General features: G+C 41.0%; 1 protein-coding gene across 1 annotated transcript; it reads right to left on the minus strand.

The window, feature by feature from the left end:
• Window positions 1–11,981: 11,981 nt before the first annotated feature.
• LOC149449617 (olfactory receptor 10A7-like) lies at window positions 11,982–12,989 on the minus strand. The gene has a single exon (XM_089692969.1). It carries the CDS (start codon window positions 12,987–12,989, stop codon window positions 12,060–12,062), a length of 930 nt encoding a protein of 309 aa, XP_089549095.1. The 3' UTR covers window positions 11,982–12,059.
• Between the last annotated feature and the right edge of the window lie 1,284 nt (window positions 12,990–14,273).

The raw sequence follows: 14,273 nt of genomic DNA on the forward strand, positions 1-14,273 counted from the left end.
AGGACGGCCATCTTCACTTCATCATCATTGAGTTCACCGTTCCCACAGAAAGATTTGTCCGTACACCTGAACCATCCTAGGACGGCCATCTTCACTTCATCATCATTGAGTTCACCGTTCCCACAGAAAGATTTGTCAGGACACCTGAACCATCCTAGGAAAGCCATCTTCACTTCATCATCAGTGTTCACCGTTACCACAGAAAGATTTGTCAGTACACCTGAACCATCCTAGGACAGCCATCTTTACTTCATCATCATTGAGTTCACCGTTCCCACAGAAAGATTTGTCAGTACACCTGAACCATCCTAGGACAGCAGGCTTCACTTCATCATCATTGTTCACCGTTCCCACAGAAAGATTTGTCCGTACACCTGAACCATCATAGGACGGCCATCTCCACATCATCATCATTGAGTTCTACATTCCCACGGAAAGATTTGTCAGTACACCTGAACCATCCTAGGACAGCCATCTTCACTTCATCATCATTGTTCACCGTTCCCACAGAATGATTTGTCAGTACACCTGAACCATCCTAGGACGGCCATCTTCACTTCATCATCATTGAGTTCACCGTTCCCACAGAAAGATTTGTCAGGACACCTGAACCATCCTAGGACAGCCATCTTCACTTCATCATCAGTGTTCACCGTTCCCACAGAAAGATTTGTCAGTACACCTGAACCATCCTAGGACAGCCATCTTCACTTCATCATCATTGAGTTCACCGTTCCCACAGAAAGATTTGTCAGGACACCTGAACCATTCTAGGACAGCCGGCTTCACTTCATCATCATTGAGTTCACCGTTCCCACAGATAGATTTGTCAGTACACCTGAACCATCCTAGGACAACAGGCTTCACTTCATCATCATTGTTCACCGTTCCCACAGAAAGATTTGTCCGTACACCTGAACCATCCTAGGACGGCCATCTCCACATCATCATCATTGAGTTCACCATTCCCACAGAAAGATTTGTCAGGACACCTGAATCATCCTAGGACAGCCATCTTCACTTCATCATCAGTGTTCACCGTTCCCACAGAAAGATTTGTCAGTACACCTGAACCATCCTAGGACAGCCATCTTCACTTCATCATCATTGAGTTCACCGTTCCCACAGAAAGATTTGTCAGGACACCTGAACCATCCTAGGACAGCCATCTTCACTTCATCATCATTGTTCACCGTTCCCACAGAAAGATTTGTCAGGACACCTTAACCATCCTAGGACGGCCATCTTCACTTCATCATCATTGAGTTCACCGTTCCCACAGAAAGATTTGTCAGTACACCTGAAGCATCCTAGGACAGCCATCTTCACTTCATCATCATTGAGTTCACCGTTCCCACAGAAAGATTTGTCAGTACACCTGAAGCATCCTAGGACAGCCATCTTCACTTCATCATCATTGAGTTCACCGTTCCCACAGAAAGATTTGTCAGTACACCTGAAGCATCCTAGGACAGCCATCTTCACTTCATCATCATTGTGTTCACCGTTCCCACAGAAAGATTTGTCAGTACGTCTGAACCATCCTAGGACGGCCATCTTCACTTCATCATCATTGAGTTCACCGTTCCCACAGAAAGATTTGTCAGTACACCTGAACCATCCTAGGACAGCCATGTTCACTTCATCATCATTGATCACCGTTCCCACAGAAAGATTTGTCAGTACACCTGAACCATCCTAGGACAGCCATCTTCACTTCATCATCATTGAGTTCACCGTTCCCACAGAAAGATTTGTCAGTACACCTGAACCATCCTAGAACAGCCATCTTTACTTCATCATCATTGAGTTCACCGTTCCCACAGAAAGATTTGTCAGTACGTCTGAACCATCCTAGGACAGCCATCTTCACTTCATCATCATTGAGTTCACCGTTCCCACAGAGAGATTTGTCAGTACACCTGAACCATCCTAGGACAGCCATCTTCACTTCATCATCAGTGTTCACCGTTCCCACAGAAAGATTTGTCAGCACACCTGAACCATCCTAGGACAGCCATCTTTACTTCATCATCATTGAGTTCACCGTTCCCACAGATAGATTTGTCAGTACACCTGAACCATCCTAGGACAACAGGCTTCACTTCATCATCATTGTTCACCGTTCCCACAGAAAGATTTGTCAGTACACCTGAACCATCCTAGGACGGCCATCTCCACATCATCATCATTGAGTTCACCATTCCCACAGAAAGATTTGTCAGGACACCTGAATCATCCTAGGACAGCCATCTTCACTTCATCATCAGTGTTCACCGTTCCCACAGAAAGATTTGTCAGTACACCTGAACCATCCTAGGACAGCCATCTTCACTTCATCATCATTGAGTTCACCGTTCCCACAGAAAGATTTGTCAGGACACCTGAACCATCCTAGGACAGCCATCTTCACTTCATCATCATTGTTCACCGTTCCCACAGAAAGATTTGTCAGGACACCTTAACCATCCTAGGACGGCCATCTTCACTTCATCATCATTGAGTTCACCGTTCCCACAGAAAGATTTGTCAGTACACCTGAACCATCCTAGAACAGCCATCTTTACTTCATCATCATTGAGTTCACCGTTCCCACAGAAAGATTTGTCAGTACTCCTGAACCATCCTAGGACAGCCGACTTCACTTCATCATCATTGAGTTCACCGTTCCCACAGAAAGATTTGTCAGTACACCTGAACCATCCTAGGACAGCCATCTTCACTTCATCATCATTGTGTTCACCGTTCCCACAGAAAGATTTGTCCGTTCACCTGAACCATCCTAGGACGGCCATCTTTACTTCATCATCATTGAGTTCACCGTTCCCACAGAAAGATTTGTCAGTACACCTGAACCATCCTAGGACAGCAGGCTTCACTTCATCATCATTGTTCACCGTTCCCACAGAAAGATTTGTCCGTACACCTGAACCATCCTAGGACGGCCATCTCCACATCATCATCATTGAGTTCACCATTCCCACAGAAAGATTTGTCAGGACACCTGAATCATCCTAGGACAGCCATCTTCACTTCATCATCAGTTTTCACCGTTCCCACAGAAAGATTTGTCAGTACACCTGAACCATCCTAGGACAGCCATCTTCACTTCATCATCATTGAGTTCACCGTTCCCACAGAAAGATTTGTCAGGACACCTGAACCATCCTAGGACAGCCATCTTCACTTCATCATCATTGTTCACCGTTCCCACAGAAAGATTTGTCAGGACACCTGAACCATCCTAGGATGGCCATCTTCACTTCATCATCATTGAGTTCACCGTTCCCACAGAAAGATTTGTCAGTACACCTGAAGCATCCTAGGACAGCCATCTTCACTTCATCATCATTGTGTTCACCGTTCCCACAGAAAGATTTGTCAGTACGTCTGAACCATCCTAGGACGGCCATCTTCACTTCATCATCATTGAGTTCACCGTTCCCACAGAAAGATTTGTCAGTACACCTGAACCATCCTAGGACAGCCATCTTCACTTCATCATCATTGATCACCGTTCCCACAGAAAGATATGTCAGTACACCTGAACCATCCTAGGACAGCCGGCTTTACTTCATCATCATTGTGTTCACCGTTCCCACAGAAAGATTTGTCAGTACACCTGAACCATCCTAGGACAGCCGGCTTCACTTCATCATCATTGAGTTCACCGTTCCCACAGAAAGATTTGTCAGTACACCTGAACCATCCTAGGATGGCCATCTTCACTTCATCATCATTGAGTTCACCGTTCCCACAGAAAGATTTGTCAGTACTCCTGAACCATCCTAGGACAGCCGGCTTCACTTCATCATCATTGAGTTCACCGTTCCCACAGAAAGATTTGTCAGTACACCTGAACCATCCTAGGACAGCCATCTTCACTTCATCATCATTGTGTTCACCGCTCCCACAGAAAGATTTGTCCGTACACCTGAACCATCCTAGGACGGCCATCTTCACTTCATCATCATTGAGTTCACCGTTGCCACAGAAAGATTTGTCAGGACACCTGAACCATCCTAGGACGGCCATCTTCACTTCATCATCATTGAGTTCACCGTTCCCACAGAAAGATTTGTCAGTACTCCTGAACCATCCTAGGACAGCCATCTTCACTTCATCATCAGTGTTCACCGTTCCCACAGAAAGATTTGTCAGTACACCTGAACCATCCTAGGACAGCCATCTTCACTTCATCATCATTGAGTTCACCGTTCCCACAGAAAGATTTGTCAGTACACCTGAACCATCCTAGGACGGCCATCTTCACTTCATCATCATTGAGTTCACCGTTCCCACAGAAAGATTTGTCAGTACACCTGAACCATCCTAGGACAGGCGGCTTCACTTCATCATCATTGTTCACCGTTCCCACAGAAAGATTTGTCAGTACACCTGAACCATCCTAGGACAGCCGGCTTCACTTCATCATTGTGTTCACCGTTCCCACAGAAAGATTTGTCAGTACACCTGAACCATCCTAGGACAGCCATCTTCACTTCATCATCAGTGTTCACCGTTCCCACAGAAAGATTTGTCAGTACAACTGAACCATCCTAGGACAGCCATCTTCACTTCATCATCATTGAGTTCACCGTTCCCACAGAAAGATTTGTCAGTACACCTGAACCATCCTAGGACTGCCATCTTCACTTCATCATCATTGAGTTCACCGTTCCCACAGAAAGATTTGTCAGTACACCTGAACCATCCCAGGACAGCTGGCTTCACTTCATCATCATTGTTCACCGTTTCCACAGAAAGATTTGTCAGTACACCTTAACCATCCTAGGACAGCCGGCTTCACTTCATCATCATTGTTCACCGTTCCCACAGAAAGATTTGTCAGTACACCTGAACCATCCTAGGACAGCCGGCTTCACTTCATCATTGTGTTCACCGTTCCCACAGAAAGATTTGTCAGTACAGCTGAACCATCCTAGGACAGCCATCTTCACTTCATCATCATTGTTCACCGTTCCCACAGAAAGATTTGTCAGTACACCTGAACCATCCTAGGACAGCCATCTTCACTTCATCATCATTGTGTTCACCGTTCCCACAGAAAGATTTGTCAGTACACCTGAACCATCCTAGGACAGCCGGCTTCACTTCATCATTGTGTTCACCGTTCCCACAGAAAGATTTGTCAGTACACCTGAACCATCCTAGGACAGCCATCTTCACTTCATCATCATTGTTCACCGTTCCCACAGAAAGATTTGTCAGTACACCTGAACCATCCTAGGACAGCCATCTTCACTTCATCATCATTGTGTTCACCGTTCCCACAGAGAGATTTGTCAGTACACCTGAACCATCCTAGGACAGCCATCTTCACTTCATCATCATTGTGTTCACCGTTCCCACAGAAAGATTTGTCAGTACACCTGAACCATCCTAGGACAGCCTGGCTTACTTTGTCATCAGTGGTTAAATGATGACCTCCGAGGAACTCTTTTAGAAGTTCAATTTTAGGACAGGTTATGCGTCGATCATTCAGGATCAGGCTTTCCACGTACTGAATGCAAGCGTACAATCCAAACACACACGTTCCTGCGTTAAAAATGGCTGTGTGCATAAGTGGGTGCTGCAGCGACCAATGGCTGGAACCTAATAGAGTCAGCAAGGGAGAATGTCACCAGCACACCGAGGATCACCAATATGGGTCCAAAAGTTTTAATAAACTATTACATAGTAACAGCAAGGTAACGTTTCGGAGTCTCGCAGGATCCCTTCATCAGGCATGTGACCAAACATGTTGCCTTGGACCCATATTGGTGATCCTCGGTATGCTGGTGACATTCTCCCACGCACTAAATGTTCTGATGTGGGCTGGGAACCACCATGGCTGGGATCCTCACTGAATGATGCACGGCCATATTTTAAATGTTTGCACCATTCAAATGTCTTACTTCGGCTGAGCGTCTGATTACCGTACTGTGTTTGAAGTCTTCTGTAGATATCGTCGGGTTTTACAACTTCGTTCACAAGAAATGTCATCACCACTTGCTGTTCCATGCACGCACTAACACTGTTGTCTGCCATCTTGATTGGCAGTCTCTGGACTGGCCCACTACATGTGCGCCCCCTATCTTTAATAGGCCACACTTTCCACTTACTACTGCGTGTAGTACTGCCATGCTAACATCCCTTTTTATACCTGGTCCTAGTTTGAATTGAACTCCCATCATAATTCAATATATTATTGAATCGGATGGATTTGAATCTGAAGGATTCAATATTTTTGGACGCTAGTCCAACTCACAAAGAAAAATGGCATGAGCTGATTGGAAAACATAGACTGGCATCATGTGCATCCAAATTAATGAATGCAATGATATTCTGATCCAACCATTATCCAAATTATCGGACAAATTCGAAAATTGAATCCATTTCCCTATGAACCCAAACTACTATCACATCATGTGACATCATCCGAATAAAACGAATGCATTTGTTAATTTCATTATAACGTTTTTTTTTTGGATTCCTTTACATTCATTACTAGAATATCTATAAAAATCTAGAATTCTTGCCAGGATTAATAGGAGATATTACCTACCGGTTTCCAGGTATAGAAATCCTATTAGGTGCACTAGTAAGTGACTAGAAACTACCAGTAACTCCCATAATTGTTCATTTTTATTTCTATTTTAAAGAATTTAAAAGTTCGTGATTAATCCCATCTACTACTGAGCTAAGATTTGGCTGGAGGAGGACCGGTTATCGTCAGAAACCTCCATGGGGGGGTAAGCATTTCATATGTGCTTTTAAATGGAGAGGCAAATTATTGGGAGTCCTTCAGCTTTATAACGATTACTGCTTTTACGTTGTTGGTGACATAAGAAGAAGAGTTCTCGCCACCCTGCAGGAGGAGCTGAATACGTAGCCGTGCATGACTGAGGTTTACAATATAGTAAGCGCACAAAACATTGTAATGATGTATAGATGTATGTATCATTCTTTAAATGTCTCAATTGTTTTCATTATTTTTTTTTAAATGAAATTTAAACAGATATAAGAAATATGACGTATGGTGTGGAGTATGCCTTTAGGAAATTGCACTTAGTAAGTCGCTGACCTAGAACTTGTATGCAGATCAGTACTTTAAATTCACAAGCTCAATAAGGGTCCTTTCACACGGGCGTTCCATTTTTTTCATCAGTTCAGTCAATTTAAAAACGGATCAGTTTATGTCCGTTTTTCATCAGTTTACATCTGTTTTTTCATCAGTTTACATCCTTTTTTCATCAGTTTACGTCCGTTTTTTCACCATTTTTTCCATCAGTTTTTCATCCATTTACATCTATTTTTTTATCAGTATTCATCATTTTTTCATCAGTTTACATCCTTTTCTATCAGTTTACATAATTTTTTCCATCCGTTTTTCATCCGTTTACATCTGTTTTTACATCAGTTTAATCACATTTTTTCAAATAAATAACAGATCAGTTTACATCAGTTTTTCATCAGTTTACATCTGTTTTTTATCAGTTTACATACATTTTTTCATCAGTTTACATCCATTTTTTCATCAGTTTACATCCGTTTTTCATCAGTTTAGATCCATTTTTTCATCAGTTTACACCCATTTTTTTCATCAGTTTACACCCATTTTTTCATCAGTTTACATCCATTTTTTCATCAGTTTACATCCGTTTTTCATCAGTTTACATCAGTTTTTTCATCAGTTTACATCATTTTTTCCATCTGTTTCTCTTCCATTTGCATCCGTTTTTTCATCAGTTTACATCCATTTTTCATCAGTTTACACCCATTTTTTCATCAGTTTACACCCATTTTTTCATCAGATTACATCATTTTTTCCATCCGTTTTTCATCCGTTTGCATCCATTTTTTCATCAGCTTACATTCATATTTTTATCAGTTTTCATCAGTTTTTTCATCAGTTTACATCATTTTTTCATCCGTTTTTTTATCAGTTCAATCACATTTTTTTCAAATAAAAAACAGATCAGTTTACATCAGTTTTTCATCAGTTTACATTGGTTTCTTCATCAGTTTACATACTTTTTTCCATCCGTTTCCATCCGTTTTTTCATCAGTTAACATCTGTTTTTCATCAGTTTACATCTATTTTTTCATCCGTTTTTCATCCATTTACATCTGATTTTTCATCAGTTTCTATCTGTTTTTCATCAGTTTACATCTATTTTTTCATCAGTTTTTCATCCATTTACATCTGTTTTTTCATCAGTTTCCATCAGTTTCCATCCATTTTTTCCTCAGTTTACATCTGTTTTTCACCAGTTTACATCCGTTTTTCATCAGTTTACATCCGTTTTTTCATCAGTTTACATCCATTTTTCATCCGTTTTTCATCTGTTTGCATCTGTTTTAATCCATTTTCATCTGTTTTCATCCACTTACATCTGTTTTCATCCTTCACATCCATTTTTTGTCTGTTTTGGGTTCTTCTGTGGAAGAAAAATAGGATTTTGTTCCGTTCAAAAAAGCGGATGTTAACGGATACAGACATCATCCGTTTACATCCCCTAGTCCATAGAAATACATGGGTGTCCATTTTTCATCTGTTAATGGACATACGATATGCCCATGTAAAAGAGGCCTAAAAAGCGAAGCCAGAGGATCAGTACCAAGACCAACATGGGCTAATGAAAGGGGTGTCTAAGCTTACCATTGGGATAAATAAAAGATCCTTTAGTTAAATCTAAACTGATTAAGCTGTCACATAAATAATAATGTATTTACTGTATATCTCTAACTAAAACACAACAATACTGTACTCCATACAGAGCAGCAGGAGTGATCTGCATTTATATTTATTTAAAAAAAATATTCATTAACAGAACAAAAACCTAAGGGGAATATAAATGGAGATTTAGATAAGAAAATACATAAGGAAGTCATTTACGAAAATTAATATAATAGACTATGTGGAATTATAAAACATTTGTGAAGTTAAACTCTAAACTAAGGAAAAGGTGAAAAAGGCAAAATATTTTTGGGTTGTATGGATGGGCGAAAGCAAGGGGCTTTCAAGTGCATTTAACGTGCTTTTGAGATCAGTTTGAGACATACAGCTGAAAAGATCGATTTTCTTTATCCCCTCAGAGACCCCTGTGGAGAGATTCCTGGGTTATCAGCAGAATTCTGGGAGCAGCCATGAACACTGAATAATGGCAGCTTATGTTCAAAGGTGTTTAAAGTTTATTAGACATTACTAAAATTATATAGGATACAGAAAAAATAAGGGAGGGGGGAGCGAGTTTCAAAACTGTAACTTGTAAGTTTCCATCATGAACTGACTACATGAAACATGACATAAACATTTCTTGGTATAAACTGTTTTTGCTAGCTTTCTGAGAATTAACCGGACAAAGAAAACTTCAGGGTCATCTTATCTTTTGTTTATACATCCTTGAGAAAACTGAAACAGTTTCAATAAACTTCTAATATATCTGCAAAAACCTAACTTAATACTTAAAATGGCGTACATTAACAAAATGGAGGTTATCTAGATCCTTTCAACATTCAATGCCATTGGACCTGTTTCTGACCTTTATTCTGCTTTTACATCTCCATTGACTTTAATAGTAGAAAATCAGCCTTTGCCACCTGTTTGTTAATAGCCAGCAGTGCAGCTGCACACCTGACCTCAATCAGGAGTTCTAAAACAGACTTTAAAGCATTCATTCAGATGTATGTTTTGCTAACTATCTACTCAAAGCTTTATCATTTTCCTTCCTAATGGACAGCATACAAAGTGCAGTAGTCAGGAGTAATATTATTATTTTACAGGATTAATAATTAATATAGCACCAACAGTTTACGCAACAATTTACAATATAAAGGGGGACATTACAATCACAATACATTTCAGTACAGAAGGAATAGGAGGGCCCGGCTCATGAAGCTTACAATGTAAAGGAAGGGGAGGTGATACAAAAGGTGATAGCTGAGAGGATGATCTGATGGAGTTGGTTTGATTATTACTATTTTTAGTAATACTTATTATTATTATTTTACAGGATACAATATAATACGGGCAGCACAGTGGCTAAGTGGTTAGCACTTCCACCTGGCAGTACTAGGGTCACCGGTTCAAATCCCAACCACGGCACCACCTGCCTGGAGTTTGCATGTTTTCCCTGTGCCTGCGTGGGTTTCCTCCGAGTATTCCGGTTTCCTCCCACACTCCAAAGACATGCTGGTAAGTTAATTGACTCCTGTCTAAATTGTCCCTAGTATGTGTATGTATGAATGTAAGTTAGGGACCTTAGATTGTACGCCCCTTGAGGGTTAGGGACTGATGTGAATGTACAATATATATGTAAAGCTCTGAGTAAATTGACGGCACTATATAAGTAACTGAAATAAATAAATAAAATGGTACAAGAGGAAACAGAGGGCCCTGCTTGTTAGAGCTTACAATCCAGGAGGTAAGTTAGGACTTAAGCTGTGAAGGGTGGGTGCAGACCGGCACAGAGCCCACTCACACTCCTGTAGCAGATAATGCAAGTCTGAAATAGAGGATCGCACACCACTTATATCATCCAGAAGAAACTTTATTGAAAACTACTTAGACAGTATTTGGTTCTGCCATGGTGTTCATGAGCAGTGCATTGCTCCTAAAAATCTATACCAGACCCTTAATATAGAAGGGGGGGTGAAGATCCACTGCACATAAAGCCAAAGGTTAGCTTCCTAAGCTGTCATCAACTATTTAAAGAAAGGGGCATGGATAGTGGTAACATCATTGCCTACATATGGTCTTGTGGCCATATTTAGGCAATGACGTAATGCTCTGTTAGGCACCCATTGGCTTACATATGTAAGTGAATGGACAGAATGACATCAGTGGTTGGTAAGAGTGCAGGGGTTGCAAGCAGGCGCTGCTTCCTTAGCAACCGTTGACAGCCAGAAGCTGTCACGTTAGTCCATGCTGAACACCCTAAATGTTTGGTGTGAATACTCAACTCATCTCTAACGCCCAGATCACATTCTGTGTTACCAAGCAATGATCTTGTTAGGGCCTGGACCTGAACCCGGGACCTCCACTGTGTCTGGAAGTAACTCTTCTAGTTGAGCTACTTAAGCTGCTGGACAGCTCCTTGCCTGATTGCTTAGAGAACTTTGCTTTATGTCTTGACTCAAAACCCTTGAATGCTTTGCTCTTCCCATTTACTGTCTGTTTTAAGCCATGTCTCTGTACTTCCTGTTTGCCAGATTATCATGCTCTTTTCAGCCAATATCTCTCTCTTGTCACTCCTGCTGCCATCCGTATCTTCACTACCACGATCTTTGGCTTGTTCCTTGACTACACTTCTGCTTGATCCTAACCTGCAACCACTAGTTACTGACCTTTGGCTTGTCTTCTGATTACACTGGTTTTATCCCTACCTGCTATATCTGCTACTGGACCCCGGCTTGCTCACCACTGGTGGGATGATCCTGAAGAGCCAACCTGGTACCAGGGACGGACTGACAACTCATGGGGCCCCCGGGCAATAGGGGATCATGGGGCCCCTGTGTCCTTGCCCAAGCTCAAAAAAGCCTATGAAAAAGGTACCAGGGGCATCTCATGGGGACGCCCACTGACCCCGGGCCCTCGGGCAGTGCCCGAGTTTCCAAATGGTCAGTCTGCCCCTGCCTGGTACTAACATGCAGCAAAACCTATCTCCACCATCAGGAGCTCTGGTGAACATTGGTTGGTACTTAGATCCCACACCTCGGGTGAGTCTGCATCATTTGCCAGGCTGTCCTGCTTGTTGACTTATCAAGCTGGTCAGTGGGAGCCTCTTCTGCTACTCTACCAGTAGCTATAGCTACTGGTCTCCAAACCTGACCATGACAAATCTAATGGCATCTTTGCCCGTGTCCTTTGGAGAGACCTCAAGCACAGTGTAGCTTTAAATATGAATTTGAGGCAGATATAAAAGACAGAGAGTAATGAAGCTCTTTATTAATTAATAAAAATGTATTGTGCATTCTTGAATGAATGAATGAATGTTTTTTTTTCTACATATGGTTAGAGTTCAGCTCCAATTCCACATTCCCAATGTGAGCATTTATGCCTGTTGTGTAAAACAAGTTTTGATACAAGACTTTATCTCTTGGTTCCGTAGACTGTAGATGATAGGATTTAACAGAGGTGTTCCAATAGTGTAGAGCAGAGACAGAATCTTGTTTAATTTACCAGAATTCTTTTGAGAGGGCACCAAATAAATGACAAAGATTGTCCCAAAATATGTACAAACAGATGCTAGATGTGAACTGCAGATGGAGAAAGATTTCTGTCTGCTGGTCCTGGAGGAAATTCTCGCTAAGGTGAAAACTATGGATATATAGCTCAAAATTATCAACATAAAAGGGAACAGGCTAAAAGCAATGGTGAGCAACAAAGATTGCATTTTTACTAAATATGTATCTGAAGAGGACAACTGTAATATTGGAGCTAGGTCACAAAACAAATGGTCAATGGTGTTGAACCCACAAAACTGTAATTTACATATGGAGATAGTCAATATGACCATCGCTATAAAACCAGAAATCCAGGACCATAGTACTAGAACGTTTTGTGTTTTTATGTTCATAAGGGAGGAATACCTTAAAGGGTTACAAATAGCCAAATATCGGTCATAGGCCATTACTGTGAGAAGAAGACATTCAACGGTTCCCACCGATGCGCCCAAGTAGAACTGAGTAATGCAGCCATAGAAGGACATGGATCCACCTTCTCCCCAGACAACATATAACATAATTGGCATAATTATGGTGGTGAAAAATATCTCACACAATGATAAATTGCACAGAAAGAAATACATGGGTGAACTGAGTTTTTTGTTGGTAGCTATTAAGCTTACAATCAAGATATTCCCTATAAGGGTGGTAAAATAAAATATTAGAAGCAAGCAAAAAATTAATCCTTTCAGATGGTGGAGATTCTTAAATCCCAGAAGAACCAGCTCCATCACATCGGTTTTATTGCGTCCACACATGACCTGGTAAAATGTGGTTCAAGAAAAACATTAATATGTAAATAATTTACCCATATTCACATAAAAGTAATTTAGGTGCTCTTATATATGTTTATGCAGTACATCTTTGCAACCCATGTACACTTCCCTAGTATTTTTATCTTTTAACCATTAGCCGCCCGGCCTATAGCCGTTTGGCGGCATCAAAAGCGATGTAGCTTTCCGGGTGCACGCCATTTGGCGTGCTCCCGCACATGCGCAGTTCGAGCAATTGCAGAGCCGCGCACCGGCGCGATCTGTCACCGGCTGTGTACTTCGGACACGGCTGATGACAGATCTGAGTACCGGCTCCCGTTGACCAATCACAGCAGGTCACATGACAGTTGTATACAATGGATGGCTTCATTCATGCCATCCATTGTATACTAGTGCGTAGTAGGTCACATGCACATGTCATGTGATTAGCTGTGGCCAAATCACAGCTAAGCACAAAAAAAAAAAACAAAAAAAAAAAAAACCTGAATGAATCGATGTCATTCAGGTAAATGCTTGCTTATAGCAAAGTAATTCTTTGCTATGAGCAAATTGTGTAAAAAAATAAATAAAAAAATACTGATCACTTCCCCAAAGTAGTACAATGTTACTATGGTAACATTGTACTACTTTGGTCATAGTAAAATATGAAAAAAAATCTTAAAAAAAATAAAATAAAAATTTAATAAAAAATGTAAAATAATAAAAAAAAAAATAAAAAAAATAAAAAATATATATTTTTTTTTTCATACTGTCACCAGTCAGTGTCCCTGATCACCGCCATGCCAGTTATATGATGACGCTGTACTGCACTGGTGACAGTATGTAAAAAAAAAATAGTGAAAATAATTTTTTTAATTTTTTAATTTTCCGAAAAATTATGACAAAAAAAATACAACTTCAAAAAACTCGCCATTCCACTTATGAAGTACGTCGGACTGTCTACTCTGCAAAAAGGGGTCATTTGGGGATATCTGTACTATTCTGACATTTGGGGGATATCTGTACTATTCTGACATTTGAGGGATATCTGTACTGTCCTGACATTTGGGGGATATCTGTACTGTTCTGACATTTGGGGGGATATCTGTACTGTCCTGACATTTGGGGGATATCTGTCCTGTTCTGACATTTGGGGGATATCTGTACTGTTCTGACATTTGGGGGATATCTGTACTGTTCTGACATTTGGGGGATATCTGTACTGTTCTGACATTTGGGGGATATCTGTACTGTTCTGACATTCTTGGACCTCAAGAAATTAGATTGGCC

The sequence above is a fragment of the Staurois parvus genome, unplaced genomic scaffold (genome assembly GCF_062004578.1).
Source record: "Staurois parvus isolate SC_StPar_1 unplaced genomic scaffold, SC_StPar_1.0 ptg000609l, whole genome shotgun sequence".
In the NCBI taxonomy this organism is placed as follows: Eukaryota; Metazoa; Chordata; class Amphibia; order Anura; family Ranidae; genus Staurois; species Staurois parvus.

Coding starts and splice junctions, on each gene's coding strand:
- LOC149449617 (XM_089692969.1), bottom strand. CDS start 12,989: ATGTGTGGACGCAATAAAACCGATGTGATGGAGCTGGTTCTTCTGGGA.